Consider the following 13966-nt stretch of genomic DNA (forward strand, 5'->3'; position numbering starts at 1 on the left):
TTATACGTTTATAAAAAATACAGAATAATTGATTAAAATGTATCAGTGGCGGCATCTTACGGAAATATTGGGAACTATTTTCATTACGAACTTCGGAATTTTTCCAACGATGGCGCCTATGGTATTAAAACCCGCTCACGGAGCGGCTTAGTGAGCGGTGACATTTTTGGATGCACCCAATCACAATCTAAGTTACCTTTAAAGTACTTTAAACGCAGTCCAACATTTAGTACATTTATTTCGTATTGTTGCAACAAAATGTTTAATTTCATGTGGTTCGAATAATAGACGAAAATTAACAACATAAGATGGAAGTAACTGATAATTCCATTATTCTCCAAAATAATAGCAGGTAAATCGTTTCACACAGTTTGTTAAAATCAATGTGATTTTAAATTGGGTTGACCGGCATTTAAGAGGTAGAAATTTACTTTAAATGTGAATGAAATAAGAGTATTATACAAATTTATTTGTTTAATATTTATTTGTATAAACTTAATTCATGTTTTTATATAATTTTTATGTAACTTTGTATATTTGAGAATTTTTACAATGTAACGATCGAATAATAAAACAATTCTTTTCTAGCATAACAGTGGCAGATTCGGTGTGGAAATTTATTAACAGCCCTATAATTGCAATCTTCTCTGACTTAAAAAATGCAACCGCAGAACAAATGCTTCGTTCCCTTTTGGAATCGATACTTAAAGGTTCAGCAACTTTAATTACAGTTTTAGTTCCACCATATAGTAATGGAATTCAAAACGAAACGTTACAAAGTCAATATGCTGGTAAAAATATGAAAAAATAAATATAACTTCTAATTCACTTTGTTTAGTTGTATTTTTTAATTTTCTATTATATTGTATTTACAGCTTTTACTACTTGGTTATTTGGTACAATGTTTTATATAATTGGAGACCCTCTAAGCAATGATATTTTAATTAACAGTATAGAAATACAAGCCTGTATGCTTAGAATATTATCCAGACATCATGTCACAATGTTTGAAACTATTAGCATTGAGTACATGAATATTCTTCAAGGTATGTAATTGTAATAGTACTCGAGTTTCAAAATTTAATGATATTAAACATTTCAGAAATATCAGAATTCTACAAAATGAAAGAAGATCGAGATGAAATTGTATTAACTAAATTTAAAACAGAAAGAAATATCATAGAAAATTTAGATCTGCAAGCATTTCCTGTTACAATCAAGTATTCAGATATACCGCTAGTACAAGTATCAATATTAAAAGTAACTTTTTATTTTTATATTTTATCTTTATGCTTAAGGACATTTTTTGGTTTGGAATTAAAAATACAAAAAAATTTTTTCTATGTAGATATTTATACATTTTCATGCTTTAGCACTTCTTTAAGTGTTTCAGATTGGAAGACCCTCTTGATAGTACTCTATTAAACTTTATATCTATTTTTTTAGATTGTAACAAAGACAGGAGTCTCGGTCTGGAATGAGAAAGCAATTTCAGGCACTATATTGAAAACAATTACTGTATCTGTTCCAAATGTAAAGTTTATGGCATTAAGTCTTAGTGTAAAATTAATGGAATCTTCCTTAATTAATAAACAGGTAAGCATACAATAATTGCATATTGAAATACAAATATATTAGAAATTACACTTTTATTTTAAGGAACTTGAACATTTAATTCTCTATGCCATTGAGATTGTTAAAATAATTTCTACATGGGTAGATTCGAATGAAGTATCAGGAAATGAGTTACATTCATTTGTAGATATGCTTACTCAATTTATTCGAACATCGCCAGTATGTCCAAATTCTATTGAATTATGCTTTCAAGTCATTGACCTTATTGTTTATGAATTAACACGTAAGTAAACTAGAATATGAATACCTTCAATATTTTTTTTATAACAAATTATAATTTGAAAATTAATGTTTAGGTTACAATAATAATCCTGAGAGTATAACGATACTGAAAGAAGTAGTATGTAACAAAATTAAACAGTATTTTATAAAGGAACCAAGAATCTGTAGTTTATCCGAAGCGAAAAAGTTTATCTCATATTTTGAACATTGTCCAGTTTGTATCAATTAAACTACTTAATTTATCTAATTAATATATAGATAATATGAAAGGTAATAATATTAAATATTTTCAGGACTTTATTATGATTTTTATTCAATATATTTTCACCGATATTAAGCATACTGCTAGTACAAATAATTTAATTGGTGATGTCTGTGAATCATGGAATTTATTGAGAAATGAATTAATAACTGTGACACGAGAAAGAAAGTTTGAAAGAACTATGCATATTTTGCGAACTTCGCATATTTTACAGTCTTGGTTGAAGGAATTAAAGTTGCAATTTAATTTGTACACGACTGATTTAGATGATGTTTTAAAGATACTTTTGGAAACCATAAATTCTGGACAATACCAGCAAAAGAAAAATATTTTTGAATGTTTCATTTATATGATGGCGCACGATGAATCAAATAAAGATTTAATTCAAAAACTTTTAATTTTACCATTTACTCAGCATATTGAAATTCCTCAAGGAATAATAAATAATCATGTGAAAGAAGCTGCTAGATCTCTTGATATTGCAACAATGTTAAAGTGCCTTGAAGTTCTTTGCGAATTTGGTAATGGAATGGAGCGACTTAAATTGTTAAATACTTGCATATTAAATTCTAAAACTGAGTTAGCTGTGGGAGCACTACTGTAAGTACATTATTTTTGAAAATTTATATAAGTTCATATAAATAAAACAATTTATAGGAGTAGCGTTCTACTTCTGAAGAACAATCAAATACAATTGGTCGATATGTCAAAATATATTCTTCAAACTGCATTAAATTCAAAAGAAGAAAAAGTTCATGAAGTGCTAGTGATTGTGTTGGGAAAAATCAGTTGTTATTTGTCAGGACATGCAGACTTTATAAGGTAATTTTAAATGATTGATTAATCCACTTGTATAACGAACAGATATCGAGTAAAATATTTTTCCTAACAGAGAATTAAATAATACAAAGTGGACGATACACTGCAAATGTTGTACAGACAGTTGTGCAAGTAATTCTAATGTATATCATGTCTCTGAAGAATACGATTACCTCCTCAGCCAATGTTTTAGTTTGTTATCTTCAAAATGCGTATCAGTGCGTTTACGTATTTCTGAAAATATTCTCTCTTTTTCGAATCACATAAAATCGTTTAATGACAATGAAATAGCAAGAATATGGTGTTCGTACATAGAAGATGAAAATTCTGTGATTCGTTCTAATATTGCTGAAGCAATAAAAGGAATATTAAACAATAAAATAAATATTGTGGCAAAATCTCTGGCATACGTAGAAAATGATGTACCTACTTTTTTAGATGAATTTGTAGATTTACTAATTAATACTATAGCAAGTGCTCTTATGAAAGCTCTAAAAAATTCCAATCATGCTTTACACGATACTTTGCTTATTACAGCTAGAAACTGTACAAGGTAAGATAAATATGTAATATTATTTAGCTTCTGTAAATATATATAAATTATTAATATTTTACTTTCAGTATTCCATTATACATAATGGAGAGACCAATTTTGAATATATTTCTCATTTCTATATTATATTCAACATCATCTCCAGCAGCAGTAGCGTACGCTACAACCGCGTATCACGACTTTGCTAAATTCTTAAATGTTTCTCCTAAAGCATTATACGTTCGGTATAAGAAAGACTTTATTAAGGTAAATAAATAATTTTACTAAAATTAAAATGAATGATAAAATTGTATTTTCGAGTAATACATGCATTTGATTTATTTTAGCTCATAATGCAGTGTGCAGTCCAAAATTTTATAAATTGTTCCTACAACATGGCCACATCGATACACCGTGTTGCAAAGTGTATTGGATACGAGGGTTCGCGTCAATTGTTGCGTAAAGATGGCCATTATGCAATCTGTTTCTTGCTTTCCTTCATTGTTAATATGCCGAATGCAAAAGCTCTTTTGAGTGATATAGCTGAATTGATCAGTATGGATGAGAAACAAATGTTGAAAGAATATTTTCCTGTATGTATTTAAAATACAAATCTAGTCGATTTTGTATTACACTTGTTTAGTAATAATTCATATGATTTTTTGCAGTATATTTGCAGTTACGCATTTCTAAACATGCCTCTAGCAGCTGCTACAGAATGTTTACGATTAGTCTCCAAACTTGCTCACACAAATTTATCGCTTCTGACAAGACAATCATTTATGGTAAGAAAAATAAGCTTACAAGCATGACTGCATCATTAAAATTCAATATTAATATCGTCTACAAATGTGATTATTAGGATATTTTTGAAGAGCTGATGTTATATTTTCACGAATCTCCGGAAAAGATAGTTGGGTTATTAAAAATTATATCCGATTACGATACTACTACAGAAAAAAATTTTATTACAAGAAAAGGAATTGTACGTTTGTATATTTACCAGCGTGTATTAATAAAAGAAATATTGAATTTAACATAAGTATAATATGTATTTGTATTATTTATAGAAATCTTATTTGAATTTACGATTGCACGGTATATTAGTTAACTTTGATATAAAACTTGGATCTAAATCGGATGAACATACACAGCAATCTGCGCTTGCTTCGTTAGCTGCATTAATGCGATATATGGGAGCAGAGTATTTAACACCGTTAAGGTATAAAATTCTAGCAACGTTACGAACGTCGCTTGGGTTTAAAAGGCCAGGATTTGGACTTCTCGTATGCGATGCATGGAATGCATTTATTCATAAGTATGTTAAAACACAAAAGGAAATACGTTATTAAGCCTAAAATTGTGTAACTGTTCTTGTTTTAATGTTTCAGCATAGCTATCGCAGAACTTGGGCCTTTATTGCCTACTATATGCGTATCATTGATAACATTATTAAAAATATATCCAGAAAAAGTGATTGCAATGTTAAAGTTCCTTATCATCGAGTGCAATGAAGAAAATTCTAATCACATTGCAGAATTGTTTTTTATAGACGACATAGACGTTCCTGGTGACATTTCAAATATAATTAAAGCGCGAATTTTGCAAACCAGGTATGCAAAATATAATCTTTATGTTGCACGTTATCCAATTAATAGTTCGCCTTTTACTTTGTGCTAACAACTATGCATTGTATGGATTCTAGGCCCAAAGGTTTCGAAGCAAATTTAAAGTTGTGGCTTAAACGAGTTACTCATGAAACGGATGAAGTACGAATTAGGGCTTTGATATATTTGCAAAAATTTCTGGCAGAACACCGAAGCCAACTGAACGAAATGATTCTAAGCGAAACAGATATCCATCCACTGATCGTTGATGTATGTTTCTCCTTTAAAATAATAAATGTAGGTATTAATTATGTATTAATCAGTATCAATTTTGTAGCTACTGGATACGTTATTAATTGGATGTCACCATACAGATGAATGTATCCGTTTATTGTATGGAGAATGTTTAGGAGAATTGGGTGCTATCGAGCCAAGTCTTCTACCCCGGAGAATTATTGCCCGAGGTATATATTAAATTAGTTTCAAATTATTACTTTACCGTTTATACGTTGTACATATTAACATTCTTTTGACATTCCAGATGACAGTAAATTTATTTCTGATATGAACGAAGAATTCGCTTGTGCTATACTCTTTGAGCATGTGCGGGCATTTCAAATGCAAAAGAGCAGTCAGAGTATGGACTGTTTTTCACTTGCTATTCAAGTATGCAATATAATAATTTAAAAGCTTTGTATAGTAAACATGTGTGTAATTTTAAGGATACATGTGATTCTAGGAAATTTTAAAAGCATATGATATTTCACCTGAAGGTAAAAATAGTGAACTGTGGGATAACCTACCTTTGACTACGAGACAAATTATCTCTCCCTTTTTAACTTCGCATTACAAAATAGCAGCTGTCAGCAATGATAAAAAGTTTCCACATCCTATTTATGGGTAAATAAAAAAACCTCAACATGATCTTTTATACATGACATTGTACTAAATGTACATCTTCTGATCCCTCAGTTCTGAAGCTGGTTCTTCCGTCGAAAATTGGGCTTACAATTGGCTTTGCAGTATGTTTAACGACATCTACGATGAAAGGCTCAATAGTGTATTACGTGCGTGTAAATTAGCACTTAAGCGAGATATAAAAATACTCACATTTTGTTTGTTACATGTTGTGTGTAAGTAATACTGGTAATATTATTTTAGTAATACTCTTGTGTTTCCTTTAATGAGAAGATACAAACATGAGTCAAAGCAAACAAAATATTCGTTTTGAAGAAAAAAACATTCATTCCATTATCAGAATATTTATTCCTTTAAAAACGAACAGAACTTTGACTTCTTTTCATATCTTCGAAAGAAATACCATGTACATATATGAATGCATATTATGTATTTTCTATTTTTTGTATTCACCAGCATACATAGTAACAAATGCCACAGACAAAGAACATACAAGAATACGAGAGGAAATGTTGACAATAATCGATGTTAAGAAGAAACCCACACTTGATCCTGAATTGTCGCGTCATCGACCGCTAAGACATGGGCATAGCGTAAAGGCAGACGATACAAGAATCTCTGAAGAAACTAGACGAACGCGTTGTGCACAGGTACATAAATTAAAAAGCACTATCTTTGCTGTTCAATGAATAATTTGTTTCATAATTTTTGGACAGATCGTATTTTCAGTATTAGATCATTTGCAAAGATGGCTTTGGGAACAACGATTAAATCGTAATCATAAGTATGAAGCAGTAAAAAGTAAGTCATTTGATGTGGATTATTAACTGTAGGTTTACTTCTAATGCATCTTCTTTTCATACTTGTTTAGATTTCTGTGAGAAATTAAATTCATTGGTAGTGGCTGAAGGTTGTTATCAATCTCGAGAATATCATAGGGCTCTAATGTATTTAGAGCAACATATGGCTTCCTCTAATAAGGGATTATCAGAAGCACTGGAGGGTGGATTGCTAGCTGTAAGTAAACTCTAAAGTGATATAACTTCAAAATTAACTTTACAGTTTCTTTTCCTGTAGAAAATATATGCACAATTGGATGAGCCGGATGGTATATCAGGTATACTAGCTACTCAAGATCATACTCCTACGGTTCAGCAATTAGTTTTAGCTCATGAAGTCAATGGACAGCTTCAGGTATGATATAATTTATTTTCAAGTACATTTAATATATTTAAAGCTTTTATAAAATGTATAGGATGCAGCTACATGTTACGAAAGACTAGCACAAAAAAAAACATTAAAACATACATATTTGCAAGGCATGATACAGTGTTACCTTGGTCTCGATCAGCCTTTCACAGCAAAACATATTACCGAAGGAGTTTTGAGCAGCAGGTAATTATATATATAGATATCGAACGAATATTCTTTTTAATAATACGTATCCTTGAAAAATTATATTTTAGACCAGAGCTAGAACCATTAATGATCGAACATGAACCTTTTTGGAGATTGGCACATTTCACTAGACTTGATGATACTTCGCAAAAAAATATAAAGCATACTTTGCTCGAAGATTTAAAGAAAGGCGTGAAACCAGATTTACTATCATTAAAGAAAAACCTAGTATCGTTGCTAGAAGATGCTTCACGCCCGGGAGCTTATCAACAATGTTACTCCTACATCATGAAGTAAGATTCGTATTTAAAATCATGCTAAAAACTTGAAGAATAGTGTTTATTACAATTTTGTATGATTAATAGACTACACATATTAAATGAGTTCGACAAAGCAGTTTCTACCATGTTAACTAATATAGAGCAACTTCCAATGATATTTGAAGAGTGGGAAAAGCGTGGCCAACTCGTCAGAGCTTCGCGTGGAGTTGAATTTGTATTCAGTATGCGTAGAGCAACGTTAGATTTAGCAGTTCAATTACAGAAAGAAATCAACAATAAAGAAAATTCCATACTTAAACAAGAAATTGGCAAGATTTGGCTTAAAAGCGCCAAGATTGCGAGAAAGTATGTATTTTTATTTGTAAGTGCTAATTATCTTTTTCTAATTGATCGAGTATTCAAATTATATTTATTTTATCAGGAGGGGATTGCATCAACAATCGTACATGTATATTTTATCAGCTAGCGATTCTTGCCCACCGCAACAACTTTACATAGAACAAGCTCAGTTATACTGGCAGAAAGGATGCCAAGAAGATGCTTTTACAACATTAAAACGATGCTTTTCCAGTTGCTTTCAACCCTCTGCATATTACAAAACATTGGCATCGACAGAGCGTATAGAAGAAAGAAAACAATGTGCAAAGGTTTGTTTACAAGAACAGGATAAATTGTCAAAGAATAATATTAATTTTCGTTAATTTCTAGGCAAAACTTTTGTATGCAAAATATAATGATGAAACGGTTAATGTAGATACCGATGCTAATATTATAAATTACAAGGAAGCTATTGAAGTTTGGAGAGAATGGGAAAAAAGTTTACTTTCCTGTGCACAGTATTACGAATCTGTCATAAATAGAATGACTGACGATGAAAAAGATAGCAGAGGACGGTAACTATCATCTAAATACTATAACATTATATATGTAATATAATGTTCGTTATTAACACACAATACTTTTAGAGATTTACAAGTGCACGCTATGAATTTTTATGGGAAGTCACTTCAATATGGTTGCAAATACATTCATCAGTCTATGCCAAGAATGTTGACTATATGGTTGGATTTTGCTTCTCGCATGACATCCCGAACTGTACAGTATGGTAATCGAGAAGTTGAAAAACTTCGACGAGATGCGTTATTAAAAATGACAAAAATTATGGGTAAGGATTTGTTATTCTCAAGTTTAACTCGATTGTGGACTGAAAGATTTTGCTTCTTCCCCTCATCTGTTTACTTAAAGGGGTATTCTAGTCTAGAGGCGAATTGAATTCGAGAATAGTAAAATTAGAATTGAAAATTTGAGCAATATTTTCTTATTGTACAGAAGTATATCAAGAAAGGCTACCAATATTTATGTGGCTGACAGCATTCAGCCAACTCATATCTAGAATATGCCATCCCTCTACGGAAGTGCAAAATACTCTTTGTACAATAGTAGTAAAGCTCATTTATGCATATCCCCAACATTGCTTATGGATGATGGCATCAGTTATCAATGTAAGTTCTCAAATTATTAAGTAGTTAAATAGATTTAAATTTAAAGTATATGTATATTTCAGTCTTCCTACCCTGCACGTCAAAGACGTTGTCAAGAAATACTCAATAACTCTAAATTTAAAACTGCTGAAATGACAAAACTTATTAAAGATTTCCACACATTATGGGAAAGACTAATCGAATTATCCAATAAAACAATTCCAGATGTAAGGTCTAAAATGAATAAAACATACTTCATTAAAATAAATAAAATATTACATATCTATGATTTTCCAATAGGGCGTCATGAGTACTACGGTAAATCAATTATCGCAAAACCTTCCCCGTTTACTTTCACATAGAGATTTTAGCCAAATTATGATGCCGACAACCAAGTTTAGACAATTTCATCTGCCCTCTAAGGGCGTATCATTGGAAAATCACAATCCATTTTCATCGTACGTATAGTATTACACGATACTACTCAAAGCATCTATCGTGTATCATATATTATGAATAGAATAATTTTGTTCATAAATTTGCAGCAACTGGATTCACATAGCTGGAATAGAAGGGAGTGTAGCCATTATGCCATCTTTGCAAAGACCGCGACGTATTGCTTTAAAAGGGTCAGATGGTAGGCAATATCTTTTCATGTGCAAGCCAAAAGACGATTTACGAAGAGATTTTAGATTAATGGAATTCAACGATATTGTAAATAAGTATCTTCAAAATGATCCAGAATCGCGACAAAGAAGATTGTACATTCGAACATATGTAAGTTTAAATAAAAATATTATACGTTAAGTTATCTCGTAACGCAGTATATTTTATTTATATTATAGAGCGTTGTACCCTTAAACGAAGAATGCGGTTTAATAGAATGGGTACCGAATCTAGTTGGGTTTAGACCTGTTATAATAAATTTGTATAAAGAAAGAGGTATTGCAATTACAAATAGAGAACTTAAGAGCATGTTGTGCGGTAAGTAGAAGTAACATTATGCGAAAGTGAATTCGAAGATTTCGAAATGCGAAGTGAAATTCTATTTATTGAATAAATGCGTAGTTTTTATCTGTTTGTCACATTGCAGCGTTGAAAGATCCTCTGGAAAAAAAGAGGAAGGTATTCTTAGAGCAACTCTTACCGCGACATCCCTCAGTTCTTGGAGACTGGTTTCGCCTCACATTCCCCGATCCATATGGATGGTAAGTTTTCTGATTAATCCTATAAAAGAAACAATATTTATCATTCGAGTACACGACATATAAAACGAAAGAAATTTGCAATACAGGTACGAAGCACGTACCGCGTACATTAGAACTACAGCAGTAATGTCCATGGTGGGCTATATTCTTGGCCTTGGAGATCGTCACGGGGAGAATATACTATATGACTCTAAATGCGGAGATTCTGTGCACGTGGATTTCAATTGTTTATTCAACAGGGTACATATAAAGCTGCAAATTAACTATGAACAGCGAGCAATTTAAAATGCATTTATTTCGTTATTAATCCTTGTATTTAGTAAAATAAGATATTAACTAAATAGTGTTTATACACTAATCATAGCAAGTAGTAAATTCAAATTGAAATTATCAGGGAGAAGACTTCGACTGGCCGGAACGTGTGCCATTTCGTTTAACACATAACATGGTAGATGCTATGGGACCGTTAAAAATTGAAGGACCATTTAGACGTGCTTGTGAAATAACTATGAGGGTTCTTCGACAACAATGTAGCACTTTATTAAGTGTACTCACTCCATTTGTATACGATCCACTTGTAAGCTGGAATAAGAACCATACTGGCGAAGGAGGTGAAAAAACAAATGAAAAGGTATACAATATATATAATAATGAAGTAAATTGTTAATATCAATATTGACTACAACGTTAAATATTTTAGGCTGTAGTACATATAAAGAATATAGAACAACGGCTAAAAGGTTTAATACGATCTCATGGGAAAAAATTAGAAAATATTGCCTTGAATCTTAGTGTCGAGGGACAAACTAACCATCTAATTCTAGAAGCAACAAACATAGATAATCTTTGCCAAATGTATTTTGGTTGGGGTGCATATATGTAACAAGTATTATAATGTATAAATTACCTGTATATAGGAAAAACATGCATTACAAGTATTTAGAATGATACAAATCAATTCTTTGGTCTCAAGGTTCTGAATTGAAACGTCGAAGCATCATAAAATATGAAAGTGCAGTACTAAGTGTCTGTAAATGTATGTAAATAAAGTAATTGTTGTATAGTATTGTATACTAAGTATTGTAATAATAACAATTTTATATATTTTTATACATAAATTAGCATTAATAAAATTTTTACCGATGTGAAGTTTTCTAAATGCATTACGTATATTTTTCCAGCGGTAACGTAACTAGGTTTTTGAGAACGTAACATGAGCATGCACACTTCATTCTTAATGAAAGCTGGCAATTCGTACCACTGTATAAAATATACAGCTCTATTTAAACTAGAACTCTGTAGCAATATGAGATAGTTTAATATTTAATATATGTATTGTGAATACTAGAGTTTTGTATGAAATTTATTACCTCGGAGATTAAAATGTCTCCAGGGAAACAGAATAGTAATAGTTGAAAAAGTGCCATCGTAAAATGAGAAAAGTATCTAATTAATTTAGATTTTTCCATTAATGCCTATAATTAAATAATATGTATCAACCATTATACTATAATTTATTTATTTTATACCTTGTTATAATTTTGAGTAAATTTAGAATCATGCTTACTACAGAAACCTGAAATCCGACGAAACAAATTATAAGGGAGCTGGCCATAGTTTGCAGAAAGAGGATTAAATGAAAATTCTTTTCCATATTATCACAAAACCTAAATTTCAATTAGATGGATGAAAAACTAATCAAATTCATTTATGCACATTCAATTAATTTACCAAAGAATTACTTGATGATGTTTAATTACATGCACCACTTGAATCTTTATTTTACATAATTTTGCCCTTATAGCTTTCGAGTTGTTCTTCAAAGTATTTATCTATGAAATATGAAATTTGATTGAACGATACCGTTGCATAAAGTCAGAATTTTATGTAAATAGCATACCATACTTACACAATAAATGTCGGAATCTAGTTGTTTTAAATTTCCTTTAAGAATTTTGAAATGCCCACATGTATGAAGTAAAGCAGTTGCAATTAGGGTGTCAGTTGCAAGTATCATCAGGCCACAGACAGTCGTTGCCAGTATTTGAGATACATAAATAATCTATGTATGCATTTGCATAAATTAAATAAATCAAATTTGAAATTATGTCAGAGTTATAACGAAAAATAAATGATTTGCGTACGATACCTCGTAGAAGGGAAAATTATAGAAAGCTAAAGGATACAATGCAACAAATGGAAAACTCTTCTTTGTTAAATTATTAGTCGAATCTTGCATTGTAGTAATAAGCGTTTCAATAATGGGTAAACTAAAGAAAAATAGTAATGCATTAAATATTAAAAATAAATATCCCTTTGTAATGTTTTTAGCACGTCTGAAAAAACATATATACTTTATTTATATTGAAATAGTATTAACGCTAATCTTAGCAGCATTAATGATTATTTACATTGCATACTCGTGTTGTAAATGCCCAAAAACATCAGTTCTAACTATTTTCCAATAATCTATTAACATGAAATTTATAAAAGGTTCCAAATTTGTTCGATTAAACATCCAAATTAATGATTTTAGTATAGAAAGTGAAATTGTGAGTAAAACTGAACTGAAAAAAAAACAAAATTATTTACTTAGTAAAAGCTGTTTATCAAGCTAAATTTTAAGTGCCACAATTTTAAACGTATCCAAACCTTGTTTCCAAAAGAATATTGAGATTTTCCAAATTTATATAAATTTGTGCTATTAGTGGTATCACGATAAGTATAATACAACTAATGCATACAATGTATCTCACAATATTTATCGGGTAAAGTCCAACAAACTTGAGCACTAACTGATTTATGAATATATAATTTTCAATATTCATTATATTTATACTGTTAACATTGATAAAAAAGTATGGTTTGCTAAAGAAATATGCATTAGTAATTTTAAACTTTGTCTACTACAAGGAATATATTCTAAGCAAACAACACATCCGTAAATCTAATAGTCCAAATAACTGATAATATGAAGATACTGCTACTATCTTAAACAATTTGGAATTCATCCATATTTTACACTAATTTCTACTTTACTGAACAGTTTGCTTTTAAACGGACACATACTGTGACTTGAAAGTAGTCGATTATTAGTATCAATTGTTAAGACCATAATGATACATTTGCTTTATAGAATATTCTGAACTTTGATCTTGTACTAAGGCAATTAAAAAAATATAGTCGTATGTACACCACTTACTTCACTAGTACAGTAGCTCATTAAATGTGTTTAATATAATGATAGGTTTCCTTTGAAACTGTACCTTTTAGTCATATATTATTTACATATAATGATTCTGCTACTACATACAATTTCAAAGGTGTACTTTTAAAAGAAAATTACAGTTCGTTACTCATTCAATTTCACGAGGAGAGACTGGCTTTACAATTGTATTCTAGTCCAAGGGGAAATACACGTGACGAAGGAACCTTGATAGAGATGGGAAAATGTTATTTCCGAATAATGAATATAAAATTTTAGATTTATTCGTGAAGATTTTCTAAAACCGATATCCAAGCAAACGAAGCGAAGACAAATGCTAGTTTACAACTCGATCTAAAATATGTATTCGGAAATAAAATAACCCATTTTTGAACAGT

General features: G+C 30.5%; 2 protein-coding genes across 2 annotated transcripts; one reads left to right on the forward strand and one right to left on the reverse strand.

The window, feature by feature from the left end:
- Positions 1 to 216: 216 nt before the first annotated feature.
- Positions 217 to 11512, forward strand: LOC128896462 (serine/threonine-protein kinase atr). Its single transcript, XM_054159821.1, has 40 exons — positions 217 to 352; positions 589 to 791; positions 876 to 1046; positions 1103 to 1260; positions 1447 to 1596; positions 1660 to 1858; positions 1932 to 2071; positions 2151 to 2719; positions 2777 to 2941; positions 3012 to 3491; positions 3560 to 3737; positions 3818 to 4063; positions 4139 to 4255; positions 4333 to 4455; positions 4541 to 4788; positions 4862 to 5083; positions 5176 to 5347; positions 5415 to 5541; positions 5619 to 5743; positions 5817 to 5977; positions 6050 to 6210; positions 6452 to 6645; positions 6712 to 6796; positions 6867 to 7012; positions 7073 to 7189; positions 7251 to 7390; positions 7462 to 7686; positions 7759 to 8019; positions 8096 to 8321; positions 8383 to 8567; positions 8640 to 8839; positions 9004 to 9176; positions 9239 to 9382; positions 9456 to 9613; positions 9701 to 9932; positions 10001 to 10139; positions 10249 to 10363; positions 10450 to 10603; positions 10758 to 10994; positions 11064 to 11512. The coding sequence occupies exons 1-40, from the start codon at positions 309 to 311 to the stop codon at positions 11244 to 11246; spliced, it is 7473 nt and encodes a 2490-aa protein (XP_054015796.1). The 5' UTR covers positions 217 to 308; the 3' UTR covers positions 11247 to 11512.
- Positions 11271 to 13835, reverse strand: LOC128896465 (odorant receptor 13a-like). The gene is given in 9 exon segments (XM_054159829.1): positions 11271 to 11391; positions 11504 to 11659; positions 11734 to 11838; positions 11931 to 12030; positions 12095 to 12212; positions 12215 to 12425; positions 12513 to 12699; positions 12775 to 12930; positions 13016 to 13835. Coding segments are annotated over 9 exon segments (1269 nt in total). The 5' UTR covers positions 13192 to 13835; the 3' UTR covers positions 11271 to 11331.
- Positions 13836 to 13966: the final 131 nt, after the last annotated feature.

The sequence above is a fragment of the Hylaeus anthracinus genome, unplaced genomic scaffold (genome assembly GCF_026225885.1).
Source record: "Hylaeus anthracinus isolate JK02 unplaced genomic scaffold, UHH_iyHylAnth1.0_haploid 1, whole genome shotgun sequence".
Classification (NCBI taxonomy): Eukaryota; Metazoa; Arthropoda; class Insecta; order Hymenoptera; family Colletidae; genus Hylaeus; species Hylaeus anthracinus.

What these genes read in the sequence shown, in the direction of transcription:
- LOC128896462 (XM_054159821.1), top strand. Translation starts at nt 309, where the DNA reads ATGGAAGTAACTGATAATTCCATTATTCTCCAAAATAATAGCAG. An exon ending in ATAAGAAAGACTTTATTAAG is followed by an intron (nt 3,738 to 3,817) that starts GTAAATAAATAA and finishes GATTTATTTTAG; the next exon opens with CTCATAATGCAGTGTGCAGT. An exon ending in TTGTTTGTTACATGTTGTGT is followed by an intron (nt 6,211 to 6,451) that starts GTAAGTAATACT and finishes TGTATTCACCAG; the next exon opens with CATACATAGTAACAAATGCC.